Consider the following 14,669-nt stretch of genomic DNA (forward strand, 5'->3'; position numbering starts at 1 on the left):
TAAGATAAAAGAGAATGAGAGAAATTGTTCATATTCAGGGAGGACAATGTGGGAACCAGATTGGTGCTAAATTCTGGGAAGTCATTTCTGATGAGCACGGGATCGACCCTGTAAGTTTTGAAAATAATTGAAATAATTTGAACTGAATAATTGACTTTTTTTTTTTCTTTTTTTTTCTTTGAAATATGAATTTAGACTGGTACTTATCATGGAGAATCAGATTTACAGATGGAACGTATTAATGTTTTCTACAATGAAGCTTCGGGTGGAAGATACGTTCCAAGAGCGATTTTGGTAGATCTTGAGCCAGGAACAATGGATTCAGTTAGAGCTGGTCCTTTTGGATCATTATTTAGACCTGATAACTTCATTTTTGGTCAAAGTGGAGCTGGTAATATTTGGGCCAAAGGTCATTATACAGAGGGAGCTGAACTCTTAGATGCTGTAATGGATGTAGTTAGACATGAGGCAGAATCTTGTGATTGCTTACAGGGTTTCCAAATCACTCACTCTTTGGGAGGTGGTACAGGATCAGGTATGGGTACTTTGTTGGTTGGAAAGATTCATGAAGAATTCCCAGATCGTATTTTGCAGACCTTTTCAGTATTCCCATCTCCAAAGGTATCAGATACTGTAGTAGAGCCCTACAATGCAACCTTATCAATTCACCAGTTGGTTGAAAATTCGGATGCTGTTCAAGTAATCGATAATGAAGCCTTGTATGATATTTGCTTTAGAACATTGAAACTAACAAATCCATCTTATGGAGATTTGAATCACTTGGTTTCAGTTGCTATGTCTGGCGTAACTTGTTGCCTACGTTTCCCAGGTCAACTAAACAGTGACTTAAGAAAGATGTGCGTTAACTTGGTTCCTTTCCCAAGATTACACTTCTTCATGATTGGGTTTGCACCTCTAACATCAAGAGGTTCTCAACAATACAGATCTTTATCAGTTGCAGAGCTTACCCAACAAATGTTTGATGCAAAGAATATGATGTGTGCTTCAGACCCTCGACATGGAAGATATCTCACAGCTAGTGTAATGTTCAGAGGAAGAATGTCAACAAAGGAAGTTGATGAACAGATGCTTTTGGTTCAAAACAGAAACTCATCTTATTTTGTTGAATGGATTCCAAATAATATCAAGTCATCAGTTTGTGATATTCCTCCAAAAGGATTGAAGATGGCTTCAACCTTTGTTGGAAACTCTACTGCCATCCAGGAAATGTTCAGACGTGTTGCTGAGCAATTCACTTCCATGTTCAGGAGAAAGGCCTTCTTGCACTGGTATACTGGAGAGGGAATGGATGAGATGGAATTCACTGAAGCTGAGAGCAATATGAACGATTTAGTTTCTGAATATCAACAATATCAAGATGTTCCAGTTGAAGAAGATGAATACCCAGATGACGAACATCATATTGAGGCTTAAACTTCTTGGACATAAATCAAACCATTGGGAAGCTATCCTCATGGGGTGGCTATAGTCGATTTCATCATTTTTCCCATAGATCTGCTATCGGGAGAATATTTCAGATTCTGCTACCCTATTATAATACGCGTTTAGCTTGCAGGGCATCATAATTTAGAACTTTTGTAGAATTCCGGAATTTCTCACAATCCAGGCATCATTTAGCACAAACATTTCAAACCTTCCAACAATAAGCTCATTCTTTAATTTATTTTTTCCCCCTAAACAATTCTTTAATCATTTTACACGTATGTGCGCTATCCACATTATGCATGCAATTCTGCAATACTGCCAGCATACCGGTATTCATGCAGTACTTGCGTGTGTGTGGGGAGGTTTTATCAAGAAATTTCTTGTGGACAAATTATGATAAGTGAAAAGGAGATTAAAAGTTAATAATTAATAAAAGTTCAATTAAATAAAACAAAAACTAGTTGATTAATGTTAAGCTATAGAATAACATCGTAGATAGAGTTTTCTTGTTTTTCTGATTCATCATCCTCGGAATTGCCTTTTTCAATGTTTGTAGATTTGCACAAATTTTTTGTTTGGCAGCTTTTAATTGACTCTAGAATTTTCTCAACTCTATAATAATCTTTTTGAATCTTCAATACTTCTTCTGATGGAACATTGTGACTTGTGCTATCAATATGGCTAAAAAAACCTTCAGTTTCATTATTTACCTGTAAATCTGATCTGGATTTCTTTTCTATGTCCAAGTTCGACACGAATTCCTCCACTTCCTCTGCATTTCTCTTCTTACTATTCTCCATACTTGTTGGATTTGGGTCATCATATGCCCATCTCACGGTAATTGGATCTGTCTGCCCTTTGAAAATTATCTGATTTTCCATGGCTGCTTTGGCAAACTCCGCTGATGATCTTAAGAAGTATCGAACAAATGCAATATTCTTACTTGGAATCACTCTTATGTAGTCCACTGGGCCCCAAACTGAAAACTCCTTTTTAATGACCTTGTTTACTCCCTCCAAGTAATTACTTTTTGACCTATTAATATAAAGGTCTCCAACAAATATTGTTCTACATTCCTTGTTAAAAGAACCTGTCCCAGTCATATCATCTTTGTGTTGAGCATGCCTTTCTCTCCCAAATACATCATACATTGGAGAAACTAATCTATCATCCTCCTCTGTTGGAATTCTATGAAAGTATTTGCATTTTGAACCATTCACACAAGCTCCTTTTGCGAAATAAAGACAAAAATAACTCTTAGTGTTTGGATCCTGGTCTGCTTTTGTCCATCCAGAGTCTTTATCAGGGATACATTTTGTCTTTGAAGCCACTTTCCCCCTCTTATCATAGTCAAATTGGTACTTTCCATACCATATATTATATAGTTCTCCTCCTTCCTTATATGCCAAGTTGCTCTGGAGAGAACCATCACTCTGAGCTCTAGCTGGCCTCTTCAGTTCTTCAACTGTTGGCTTCCTTTTAAATTCGACTGGAACTTTGTCCATTCTCTCAGAACCTCATATTTATGTGACTTTCTCTATTTCTTTCTTCTTAATTATTAATATTATCATCCTTATTTTGGCGCCATATTCTAAATAATTATTAATATAAAGTTAAGCACAAATAAGAAAGAAAAAAAAGTTGAAAAAATTTTCCTGAAATTGAATATTCAGGAAATTCAAGATCACTTGGTTAATAACATGGAAATGGATATTTCGTCTTCCAACTTTGAGAATGATAATCAAACAAATACTGAGCTTTTTGAAAGTAAAGGCTTAATGCCTTCACAATATTATGTGGATTTATTCTATAGTCAGTTAGCTTATTCATATTATGGATCTCTTCACTTTCATTGGAGGGAAAACTTTTGTAGAATTATAAAAGAGAAAGGTCTTTCAGGTTTGGGTGAAAAATCACTCAATATAGATTTTATTGATCCACTTTCTCACTTGGCAGATAAGGGAATTACTAATTTGTTGAATAATCACTCAGATTTTAGTCAGGATTTAGGTCCTCAGATGCAATTGACTGGCTCTGTATACTACAGAGGTGATTCAGATCAGGTTCTATTGGCTCAGGCTTATGATAGTTCCATCAGGAATCCTAATGAGTGCGAAGTAACTACAGAGTTTGCCCTAATTGCTGAATATGAAAGCCAAAATAAGGCATTCTCTTATCCAGGAGAGAAGAAATACTCTATTAATCCTTGGGAAAGGTATCATATTTCAATTTTGATGAAAGCAATATTTGTATTCATGTTCTTTGATGTTTCTAGGGAATTCTACATTGTTTTGATTTCTCTCTACTTCTTGTACATAAGAGGTTTATTTGATGGACTTCAAGATCTATTTGAAAGGATTTCTTCCAGTCAACCAATGGATACTACTCTTGCTGAACTAAGAAGGAGAAGGGCTGAGATTGAACTTGAAGCTCAGTTAATTCAAGAAAGAGAACAAGAGTTACTTATCAATTCTGAACTTGAACAAGTTAAGGAACAAACAGAGGACAGAGCTGTGGATCAAGAAAACTCAGATTTGCCCAAGTCTCAAATAAATTCTTCAAATGGGGTATCTGAGGACGAGCCCTCACAAGAGGTTCCACAAAATGAAGATTTTGATGATGGTTCTTCCGTGATATCTACCCATGAAGAAGCTCACTTTTTGGACCCATTGGGCGTATTAGGGCCTAATGAAATTCTTGGTGCTTCACAGACTGAAGAACTACAACATTCTAGTGATAATTTGAGGAGAGAGAATACCACAGCAGCCCAAGAAAACACTCAAGAACATTCAGAAGATTCACAAAGTAACAACCGAGCTAAGACCGTTAACTACTTGACATGCGCCATTTACCAAACAATAGGAATGTACATTTTCACACTCATGCCCTGGTGGAATCCAGATCCCACATATCTAGTCTAAGGGACACCTCTTAATATTGCTACACTATTAGATATGAATAAAGTTATACTAATTGTTTTCTATGAATATATGCATATATGCAATTGTTAGACTAAGTAAAATGACTACTTTTTATTATTTCCTACTTTGCAGTTACCACCTTTTCAGTAATTTCTAATTTGTATTCATTTCCTCTTTTGGCCTTTCTGCATTTCTTATCCTCTTAAAGAACTCAGTCTAAATGAGTTGGTTAAAATTTCAATTTTGGCGCCATATGGGAGTATCAAAAAAGCTTACCTCTAGTTCCTTGCTTGTAATACCTGAACAGACCACAGTTCCTTCATCAATCTGGTACTGTATGAATGGCTTTGACATATTCATCTGTTTTATAACTTCAAGAGATACTGGGTCACTTTGAAAGTTAGATTAGAAATCAAAAAGTTGAGTAAGTTCTCGGATCCTGTGGCTTGCAACGAAGAGGCTTTCCTAGAAGTTACACTAAATCCCCCCGCCATATTTTAGCCACTAAATCCATCCCCTTAGAAACTCTTTTTTACTCAATATGAAAACATACCTCTGAACAAATAATCCTCTTTGACAATTTACCATTAAATCAAACAAAAATTCAAAACTAATATTATTATCTTTGAAGAAACGAAAAAAAAAAGTTAGACTTAATATATTATTAATATGAAAATAATTACGGGTTTGGCGCCAATATAACCTGAAAATACATGCATTAAATGACGTGGCAATGGAAGAATAAAATTCAAACTTGCGTATATTAGCAGGCTATTGACAAGGACATTTCAAGAGAATGAGCCCTCTTTAAAAATATGTTGAAAATCATTAGAAGCATGGGAACTTTTGGTAGAAGGAATGCGATGGCTTTTTTCAACATTATGATGATTATCCAAGTTGAATCTAACCAGACTTTGGTTATTTTTGAGATGATTTGAGCTTTCAGAATTGTGTTTAGAGAGATTAACTTCACGAGTGGATTTTTTTTCTTGATCAGACATGCTAGTATGTTCTTGAATATCAGAATGGGTTGCATGTGTACCATTCGTTTTTTTTACTTTAGAATTTTCAAGATGGCTATCTTTGTAATTATGATTTTTAGTTTCAGATTCTAGTTTTTGGTTTTGAATAGATGTATCAGTGAACCTATCACTATCTTCAAATTTTATTGAGGATCTATGTCTGGATCCAGGGAGAATACTCGAAGGTTTTGATGATCTGGAACCTTTCGAGGATTTTGGAGAACGTGTTATCCTTCTATGCCTAACAATGATACCATCTAGGATTTGCCTCCAATACTTGAGTGGTTTCTTTTTTGTATGGTTATGAATAGAGTCCAGCCAAATGAGTTCACTATCTTTTGTTGGACAAATAAATGTAATTGTAGCTGCATTAGAATAACTTGAATTGTTATTTTTGTCATTAGTGGCGGTGTTAGAGGGAAGAGAACGACCGTGATCCCTGTATTCAAAACCAAAGTTGTTTGAATTTGATGAGTTATCGTTACTTGTTGGGGATTCTTTTAAGTTGGATGAAATAATGGAGAATCTAGAGGATACATCGTTAGGATGAGTAGAATCACTCAATTGAATATTATCTGTAAAGCATTTTTCATGTATAGAATATTCATCCAAAAGTAAATCATGTGAAAGGTTTTTTTCAAAGATTTCAGCAGAAGTGATATATAGATTGCTCTTGGTTAAAACAACGACTTGTAAGGGATTTGCATTTAATGATGATCCAATAACATATAATTTTTCAATTTGAATAACTGGTTCCTTTCCTACTTTAAGGATTGATGGTATCATAAGCTTTTCGAGAGATTTAGTTTTCTTTGCAGAGAGTTTTCTATCCAGCCTGATTGACATAACATCTGGTAAATCAATTTCTTGTTCTTCATAATACTCTCCTTCATCATCCTCATAAACAATTGTTTGAGTGAGTTCATGATGATCAGGTTGAGTAGAAATAAGGAGTTTCTCTCTAGTATTATTTGGTACATTTGGCACAACATCAATAAATGCTCGTTCATCATTACTTCCTGTTGGATTCTTGGTCAATTTAGAGTTGGACATTTTAAAACTATTTCTCTTATTAAGTGATTTGACGCATAATCTAGCGGTTCCAATCTTTTGTATGCAAGATTTGACATCTGAATCCTCACCTTTAAGCATTGAAATCCATTTTTCAGCATTGTTAAAATCTATACATGAAAATACCCAAGAATCAATAGTATTTCCTTTAATTACATTACTAATTTCAAATCCATCTTCAATAGGTTTCCAAGAGTTAGCTGCTGCACCCAGGAATTTGGAAGTCTCAGGTGTAATAGAATTGGAGTGTATTGATTGGATTCTGATATTTGATTGACGTATATCTGCAACAAATAACGAATTCCTGGGTTTTTCTATTTTCCCAAGGATAATTGGGATATCAATTCTCTCTAATCCTGGGGATATAGTAGGTAATGTATATCCAATTTCTCCTTTAACAGAATGAGCTTTATCAATAATATTAGAATTTTCTCTTATAGAAGAATCTTTGGAATTTTGATCTCCAGTATTACTTGCATCATAAATTACAATAAATGGAAAGCAGTACTTGATGTTAATTTGAGTTAGTTCATAGTCCATCTTAAACACTTCACTTCCATCCTCTTTTTTAGTATATATACATGCACCCATAAGTGTACCAGTAAAATGTACTTGAGATTCATAGAATTCTTCTGTCTTTAACTTTTCTTCTTTTGTTCTTCCTATAGCTTCAAGTTTCTTATCTCTACCAATTGTCATAATTTCGATATCTTTTTCAACAATTTCATCAACTTTGATATCTCCATCAGAAAGTGCTCTCATCAAACCAAAATCATCAAAAATGGACTTTTTGGCTTTATTGGCAGAATTATTAATTTCATTCATCATTTTAAAAGCTGGTAGATTTTTATTTATTGTAACATTTTGTTTCTTTGATTGATTATTCTTCCAATCACGTAGTCCCAGCCATTCTTGCAATTTGGGGCCAGTTTGAGCTGCTTTTGATTTTGCCTTGCTTTTTGTTGGATCAAGCTTGAGTGAACTTTTTGGAGCAATTAAAGGATTTTGAATATTCTTCAGCTTCTCATGCTGAATCATTTTTAGTTTGCTTGTAAATATTTTATGAACTTTGGCTCTAGCAGCTCGATCACCTTGTTTGCCTTGTGAATAAACTTGAACATTAATTGGTCCAATGTCCTCAACAACAGAAATATCTCCTGAGGCAATTTTTGTAATTGCATCAGATAATTTCATTGCATGATCTATATGCTCCTGAGTATATTTATTTGTATCATTTAACACATCATCAATGACATCCGGAAATAAATTCCAATATGGAACACTCAAATGTTGAAGTTCCGGAACCAATACTCTATATGAAGAATCTAAAGTTCCCTTAACAACATTACTAATCTTTACATATCTATTAAGGGAATGGCTTGGAGAGTCTTTGGCTAGCTGAAGTATAATACTAACCTCACCACAAACACTTACGAGTAATTCTTTAAGATCAACACAACTATTGCATATATCTTTCCCTCCACGATCAAGTTTGCTCGCTAATAGGTTAAGTTCTGTGAATAGAAGCTGTTCTTCTGATGTTATTGCCCTTGTTAAGGATTTTTGGGTATCTTCAACATTTAATAGGTTATTTTCAAAGATAGTTTTGCGCTGCTCTGCTAAGGCCGAAATCTCCGAAATCTTTTGCGACATATAAAACGAAGCTGCATTAAGAGATGAGAGAGATTGCAGAAGAATTTGTCTTCCCCTTGGAATAGCTTCAGCCAATGTTAATAACAGATGAGACCCATGCCCGTCTATAATTATACATGTTTCACAAATTAACATATAATTACAGCTTGTACAGCAATAAGTCAATTCTTTATTTTTATGTCTTTTACATTGATTCTTTTGCTTTTCCTGAAGGCTCTTTGCTGTATCTGTTCTAGATATTGACAAATGTTGTACTGATATAATGTCATGGTAACTACCCGCAGAAACATGATTCATATGAGCACATGATGCACAGTAGAAGCACATACATGTGCTACAGTAGAGAGTGCTTTTAGAAATCCAACAGTGCATACATATTCTATCATCCATATTGATCTTGGATTCTTCACTAGAACTGAACTGTTCAAATAGCTTCCCTATGCTATTATTTATATTCATTGCTCTCGGATCCCGCGTGCTTGCGTTATCCTTATTTGCTGAATTTTTGTTTTCGAGCATTTTTACTCCCTTCTTGACTTTTCTAGTTGAATTTATTACCTGATTACCGTGGGATTAAGCTTGATCTTTACTTTTAATATTTAAAAGTTGTTTTTTTCTCGTTTCAAACTTATTAATTGTTAATCACCAACTGAGTTTCTGGTAAATTAGTATTTAAGTCAAATTGTAGTTTTTTAAAAAAATTCTCATCCAACTTTTAATTCACAAGTTTATTACCTTTTATGTATGACTATTAACATTTAAAATTCTTTCGTCCCAGTTTCTTTGACTAGTTATTACTTGGCTCTTACATTACATGCGTTATGTCTACCAAGACTTGACATTTAGTCTTTTGACCAGAAATGTTATGAAAATATAAATAGTAAAAATGTTCAGAAAAATTGGCATTCTGACTCAACCAAACCAATTTTATCAAAAATTGCACATACATATTTTCCTATTGGAAGTCTATTGGATTTGAAAATTGTCCATCTCAAAATTCTCAAATTGTGGGGAGCTAGATTATTACATGCATTCGGGTTTCCCGCGTATTCTTCGTGCACTTTTCCAATATTTTCAATAAGTATTCGATTATGAGGTGAGAGAAACCAATTATAGTCAATTTCTGTTGAAAATGCTCTTGTTGGTGGAGGCATGTAGAATGTTCCAAATCCTTCACAATGAACGCTTTTTGGGTAATTGACATCGCATAAAAGCTGATTTGAGCAGTAGCCAAGGACGGTGTTAGTTTGTTTAATAGATTGTTTAGCGAGTGAAGTTACAACTGAAGATATATTTAGAGCCTTAGATACATACCTAATTAATCTCCCAACTATAAAGACCTTTTCTTTGACTTCTTTATAGTAATTATTAGAAAGTTCTTGAGCTTCAATAAAGTTATGGGATCCCAGCAATGATGTAATTGGGTCAATAACAACTAGTTTGAGTCTTTTTAGTTCTTTTTGTTTGATTCTTGGTAGGTCATATAGTAGTTTTTGTAGTTGAGCACAATCATCTACAGTCACTACACAAATGTTCGAGAGGAGGAGTTCCAAATTATGACTAATTTCTGTTGAATATTGTGAGTTTTGAGTCATTTCAAGTTCTCCACACAATCTTTGAAAACATTTCTTCATGAAAATTGGATCAAAACTATTGTCGGTTGTTTGAATGTAAATAACTTGATATGGAGAAATTCCTTCTAACTCTGTTTCAACATTTAAGCTTTCTAATGTTGAGTTAAACATAGTATTTGATATAATCCAGTGAACAACCCTTCTGATAACTGGTAGATCATGCCCAAAAAGTTCAGTGGTTTCACCTGCAAGAAATCCTCCATCAAAAAAATCCATTAGTATATCGGATCCTAGGTTTATATGCGATCTTAAGTCTCCATTCTGGGACCAGTTTTCTCTAGCTTCCTCTAATAATTTTTTACCTGTTACAAATCCAGTTTCAATACCAATACCACAAAGGTTAATTTTTTGGTCTTCTGTGACGTTATTAGGGAAGCATGTAATTTTTTCTCTACATTTTGAGTAAATCCTTGCTTCTTGAAAGCTTTTTAGCCCTTTTTTTCTTAGGTTATCTAATAAAAGCTGTGGAATTGTTTTTATATCATTTTTAACGAGCTCATTTTTTGTTTCCTCATCAAGTTCAAGAATGTCAAAGAGATCGTTGTTCTCTTTACTTTTACTGAAATCGTCAGGCATTGTAAAAATATCAAGTAATTATTTTGACCAGTTTTAGATACTTTTAATCTACTAGATAAGTCCATACATATATATACATATACATAAGTTTATTTATTATTTTGATTATTCCAACTTAACTCCTACTTATCCATTAAGTATAGTGGGGGAACGGTATAATTAACCAAAAGTTTATGAAAAAATTACCCATAAAAAAAAAAAATCAACAATTAACTGGAAGACTCAATTATAGTTTATTTTGATCTTAGAAAGATGCCACCAGATTCATTAATAAATATTTTCTATCCACATGAAGTGTCAAATTTGCATGGTATATTTTATGCATGCAAACACCGGTATAGGAATGTGTGCAATAATGTGGACAAATAAATAATAATAGATTAAAGAATATAATTAAATATTTAAAGAAAATTTTTCGTTAATAATGACTAATCATGAAAGTTATAATATGAATCTTTAATTGATTTTAAAAAATGCATATTTTCACATAAATTAAAAAGAGGTAATTATTTTTCAATTAGAAAATTCAATAAGCAAGCTCGCAAAAATGTTTAAATAAATCAGTCAAATTTAGCAATTAGTATGAAAAGTTGGAATTACTAGTAATGATGAGCAAAAAGGAGTTTGAGCGTTTACAAGCAGTTATTTTAGTATGTTTATTATATTTATGTATCCATGTTGAAGGAAATGGCAGAAATGTAACAGGATTTGTACCAGAATTTAGGAATTCAAGAAGAGAGCCAATTCTTACAAGAGCACCTCCGGTTACAATACTTGGAGATCCAAGCATATCACTAACTATTCCAGCAAGAAAAGTTTGTTATAAGGGCTCATTTGATTCGAAGTATAATTCGTGTACTTATATAGATAAGAATGATGAGGCAGTTCCAATTTATAAGGTAAGTAATATGAAGGATTTCCAACTAATATAAATTTAATAACAAAATGGAAATTAATATTTCTTTGTAAAGCCTTGTATAGGTAATTCAACATTGGTAGATGGATATTGCATTGGAACAATGATTTCAGATTACGAAAAGTATTGTCATGGATAGTAAGTGCAATTGAAATGAATTATGAGATTTGGTTAATTCAGGTAAATTAAAGCTTTAGATTGAATAATGAGGATTTATGCATAAATTACTCAACCTATACTCCGCCTAGAAGGATTTGCCCTGAAGGATTTGAGTTGAAATCGGTAGGTCAACAACAATTGCAAGTTAAAAGGTGTGTGAGGAAATTGTATTCGAGACCAATAAAAATTCCTGTAACGGATTCTTTGGGAAGAGAAAAGTATAAAACAGAATGTAGTCACAAAGATAATAAGTATTGCCCAATAGTTAGGGCACCACAACCTGCTAAATATGTAATGCAATGCCCTAAAGGCGCAAAGTTAGTTAGTTCTTTTGATAACTCAAAAGCAACATGCGAAACCAAAGTAACAGTTGTTCCAGACTTTGATAGAAGATGTGGGGGAGAGCAGTCTGGGTGGTTTTGGGATGGGGAATTAAATGTATGTTTAAAACTAAGAACACATGAGCCAAAGTTACGCTGCCCACATCCAAGACCAAAATTAGGGATGGAAATAGGAAATTGGGATACACCAGAATATGAACCTCATCCAATATATACATGTTTGGCAAATAGAGCTAGAGCAATAGTAAAGGGTAAGTGTGTAAATATATTCAGTTAATTAATTTATACAAATATTTCAAAAAACAAATTTCAGGTTGCCCACCTGGTTACACGTTAAAAAAAAGAAAGTGTTTCAGACTTATTAGGCTTCCTTATGAATTGGATTGTGAGCATGCTGAAGGGTAAGTTTTAATTAATATGTTCTTAAACAATAGTTAAAATCACATCAAACTATTTACTCTTCTTATTTCTTCCCCACTATTTATATTTCTAGGTTCAAGTTTGAATATGACGCCTCTACAAAAAAAGCAGTTTGTAGATTCAAATTTAATCAGCAGGACTACATTGGTCTTCCAAGTTATCCTTCTTCAAGAGAAGCATTGACTTCCCATAAAATATTTAAGCATGCTAATATTGAGGATATAATTCGGGCATATCAGCAAGGTACTTTAAATATCAGGACAATAGAGGAGGAACTAGTAAAAGAATACGACCTATTGGCAAAAATGGAACAAGGAAAGGAGCAAGTTGAACGCCCAGAAGAGTAATACTCATATTAATCGTTATTTAAATAATTCATTATACTAGTATTTATACATTTAGAATAATATAAAGATAAACTGTCTGGCGCCGGCGGGAATGCATAACTGTAAAAGCTGACATTAATTATTTATTCGAAGGCGAAATAAAGAGGAGAGAGAAAATAAAGATGTGGAGTTCTTTAGAGTTAAGTAGGCCTTTATTAAAGGCATTAAGCGATTTGAACTTTGTAGAAGCAACGTTAATTCAGAAGGAGGTAATTCCATTGGCATTATCGGGAAGAGATATTATGGCTGAGGCAGAAACAGGAAGCGGAAAGACAGCAGCATTTTTATTACCTGCATTGGAAAGATTATTGAGGTCACCATATGTTCGAAATTCCAGGGTATCATCATTGGGAAGAGTTGGTGGAGCAGTTGGTACAAAGGTGTTGGTATTATTGCCAAGTCGTGAACTAGCAATGCAATGCTTTGGAGTATTAGAATCTTTGACAAAATATTGCCCAGTGATAACCAGGGCAGTAGTAACAGGTGGGATGAATATTCAACAGCAAGAAAGAATACTTAAATGCCAACCACATATTGTTATAGCAACACCAGGAAGAATTTTGGATATGCTATTAAATACATTAAGCATACAGTTAGAATTATTGGAAATAATTATATTGGATGAAGCTGACAGATTATTGGATATGGGGTTTCGTCAAGAATGTTTGGAAATTCTTAAATATTCATCTAGAACTCGCCAGACAATGTTATTTTCAGCAACATTAAGTAGAAGTGTAACAGATTTAGCTTTATTGGCTCTAAATAATCCATGCAAAGTATCTACAGTTGGTCTCAAATCAGGGATCAAATCTGTAGGAAGTTCAGGAGAATCAGAATTATTATCTATTACAGGTTTATCATCAACATTAGAACAAGAATTTCTTGAGATTACTAAAGAAGAAGAAAGAGAAGGCGCTTTGTTTTATATTTTAAATAAGATATTTACAAAAAGGGTTATAGTCTTTTTCCAAACTAAAAAAGAAGCTCATAGATGTGCAATTTTAGGAAATATTTTTGGATTATCATCAACAGAGTTACATGGATTCTTACCACAAGAAAAACGTTTAGAAAATTTTTCAAAGTTTAAATCTGGACAAGTTGATATTTTATTTGCTAGCGAACTAGCAGCAAGAGGATTGGATGTACAAGATGTTTCTGCAGTTATCAATTTCACTATTCCATTAGAAGCTTCTAGATATATTCATAGAGTTGGAAGAACTGCAAGAATTGGATCTAAAGGCAATTGCATTACAATTTACACTCGAAGCGAAAGAAGCCAGTTAAAAGCTTTAATGAAACAGGTACTAAGAGCAGGTAATAAGTCTTCTGTTGCAGGAAGAGACACAAAAGAAAATGTATCTTCAATTATGAAGAAGAGAACTCTTGCTACTAATAACATTAATCAATGGGTTGAGAAAATATCTAATTCTGAAAAACAAGTCAAAGATGCAATAAAAGCAGATATTACAGAAAAAGAACTTAGAATTGCTGAGATGCAAGTAAATAAAGCGCAAAATATTCTTTTACACAAAAAAGATATTGAATCCAGGCCAAGAAAAAAGTGGATAAAAAGCAAAAAAGAAAAGGATTTAACTAGAGAATCTGCAAAAAAGGATTTATTAAAATCTTGTTCTTCACTAATTGGCCAACATTCGGCATTTAATCAAGTTAAGAATACTCTTCAAAATGATTTAAAATCCAGTAACAAAACGGTTACTAATAAAAACAAAAAAAGAAAATTATCACAAAAATGAATATAATTTTATCATTCTAGTTTTAATTAATTTATATTAATTCTTAAAGTTTATTTTTTCTTCTCATTATTATGATTATTCTTTAAACCCTGATTTGTCACTTTTACCGTTTTATTACGTGGCATTTTTTCTGATATATTATTATCCACATTAATTCCAAATGCATGCATGCATGCAAAAAACACGTAATTATAGGTTAACAATTATTCAGTTTCTTTATTATTATATTTTGAAAAATTTTTAGATAACTTAATTAATTTCATTATCCAGATAAAGCGTTATTAATGTTGTTAAACTTAATATGTACTTTTCCAATAGAAGCATTATATTCAAACCATACAATTAAGAATAGATTTTTAAAGTGCGTGTG

At 33.1% G+C, this 14,669-nt stretch overlaps 8 protein-coding genes across 8 annotated transcripts; 5 read left to right on the forward strand and 3 right to left on the reverse strand.

Annotated features, from left to right (window-relative positions):
* Positions 1 to 11: 11 nt before the first annotated feature.
* On the forward strand, positions 12 to 1,434 carry cgd6_4760 (tubulin beta chain; the record flags this gene model as incomplete). Its single annotated transcript, XM_627803.1, has 2 exons — positions 12 to 110; positions 196 to 1,434. Coding segments are annotated over 2 exons (1,338 nt in total), but the record flags the coding sequence as incomplete, so codon positions are not given.
* A 488-nt stretch (positions 1,435 to 1,922) lies between these two features.
* Positions 1,923 to 2,951, reverse strand: cgd6_4770 (conserved hypothetical protein; the record flags this gene model as incomplete). The annotated part of the gene is made up of 1 exon (XM_627804.1): positions 1,923 to 2,951. The coding sequence occupies one exon, from the start codon at positions 2,949 to 2,951 to the stop codon at positions 1,923 to 1,925; it is 1,029 nt and encodes a 342-aa protein (XP_627804.1).
* A 195-nt stretch (positions 2,952 to 3,146) lies between these two features.
* cgd6_4780 (hypothetical low complexity protein with 2 possible transmembrane domains) lies at positions 3,147 to 4,367 on the forward strand (the record flags this gene model as incomplete). The annotated part of the gene is made up of 1 exon (XM_627805.1): positions 3,147 to 4,367. One exon carries the CDS (start codon positions 3,147 to 3,149, stop codon positions 4,365 to 4,367), a length of 1,221 nt encoding a protein of 406 aa, XP_627805.1.
* Positions 4,368 to 5,155: 788 nt separating this feature from the next.
* Positions 5,156 to 8,686, reverse strand: cgd6_4790 (predicted degraded Zn-finger +bbox Zn finger protein; the record flags this gene model as incomplete). The annotated part of the gene is made up of 1 exon (XM_627806.1): positions 5,156 to 8,686. A coding segment is annotated over one exon (3,531 nt), but the record flags the coding sequence as incomplete, so codon positions are not given.
* A 317-nt stretch (positions 8,687 to 9,003) lies between these two features.
* On the reverse strand, positions 9,004 to 10,323 carry cgd6_4800 (hypothetical protein; the record flags this gene model as incomplete). The annotated part of the gene is made up of 1 exon (XM_627807.1): positions 9,004 to 10,323. One exon carries the CDS (start codon positions 10,321 to 10,323, stop codon positions 9,004 to 9,006), a length of 1,320 nt encoding a protein of 439 aa, XP_627807.1.
* Positions 10,324 to 10,928: 605 nt separating this feature from the next.
* Positions 10,929 to 11,255, forward strand: cgd6_4810 (hypothetical protein; the record flags this gene model as incomplete). The annotated part of the gene is made up of 1 exon (XM_627808.1): positions 10,929 to 11,255. The coding sequence occupies one exon, from the start codon at positions 10,929 to 10,931 to the stop codon at positions 11,253 to 11,255; it is 327 nt and encodes a 108-aa protein (XP_627808.1).
* Positions 11,256 to 11,692: 437 nt separating this feature from the next.
* cgd6_4820 (hypothetical protein) lies at positions 11,693 to 12,016 on the forward strand (the record flags this gene model as incomplete). Its single annotated transcript, XM_627809.1, has 1 exon — positions 11,693 to 12,016. The coding sequence occupies one exon, from the start codon at positions 11,693 to 11,695 to the stop codon at positions 12,014 to 12,016; it is 324 nt and encodes a 107-aa protein (XP_627809.1).
* Positions 12,017 to 12,577: 561 nt separating this feature from the next.
* On the forward strand, positions 12,578 to 14,299 carry cgd6_4830 (Drs1p, eIF4a-1-family RNA SFII helicase; the record flags this gene model as incomplete). The annotated part of the gene is made up of 1 exon (XM_627810.1): positions 12,578 to 14,299. A coding segment is annotated over one exon (1,722 nt), but the record flags the coding sequence as incomplete, so codon positions are not given.
* Between the last annotated feature and the right edge of the window lie 370 nt (positions 14,300 to 14,669).

The sequence above is a fragment of the Cryptosporidium parvum genome, chromosome 6 (genome assembly GCF_000165345.1).
Source record: "Cryptosporidium parvum Iowa II chromosome 6, whole genome shotgun sequence".
Taxonomy (NCBI): Eukaryota; Apicomplexa; class Conoidasida; order Eucoccidiorida; family Cryptosporidiidae; genus Cryptosporidium; species Cryptosporidium parvum.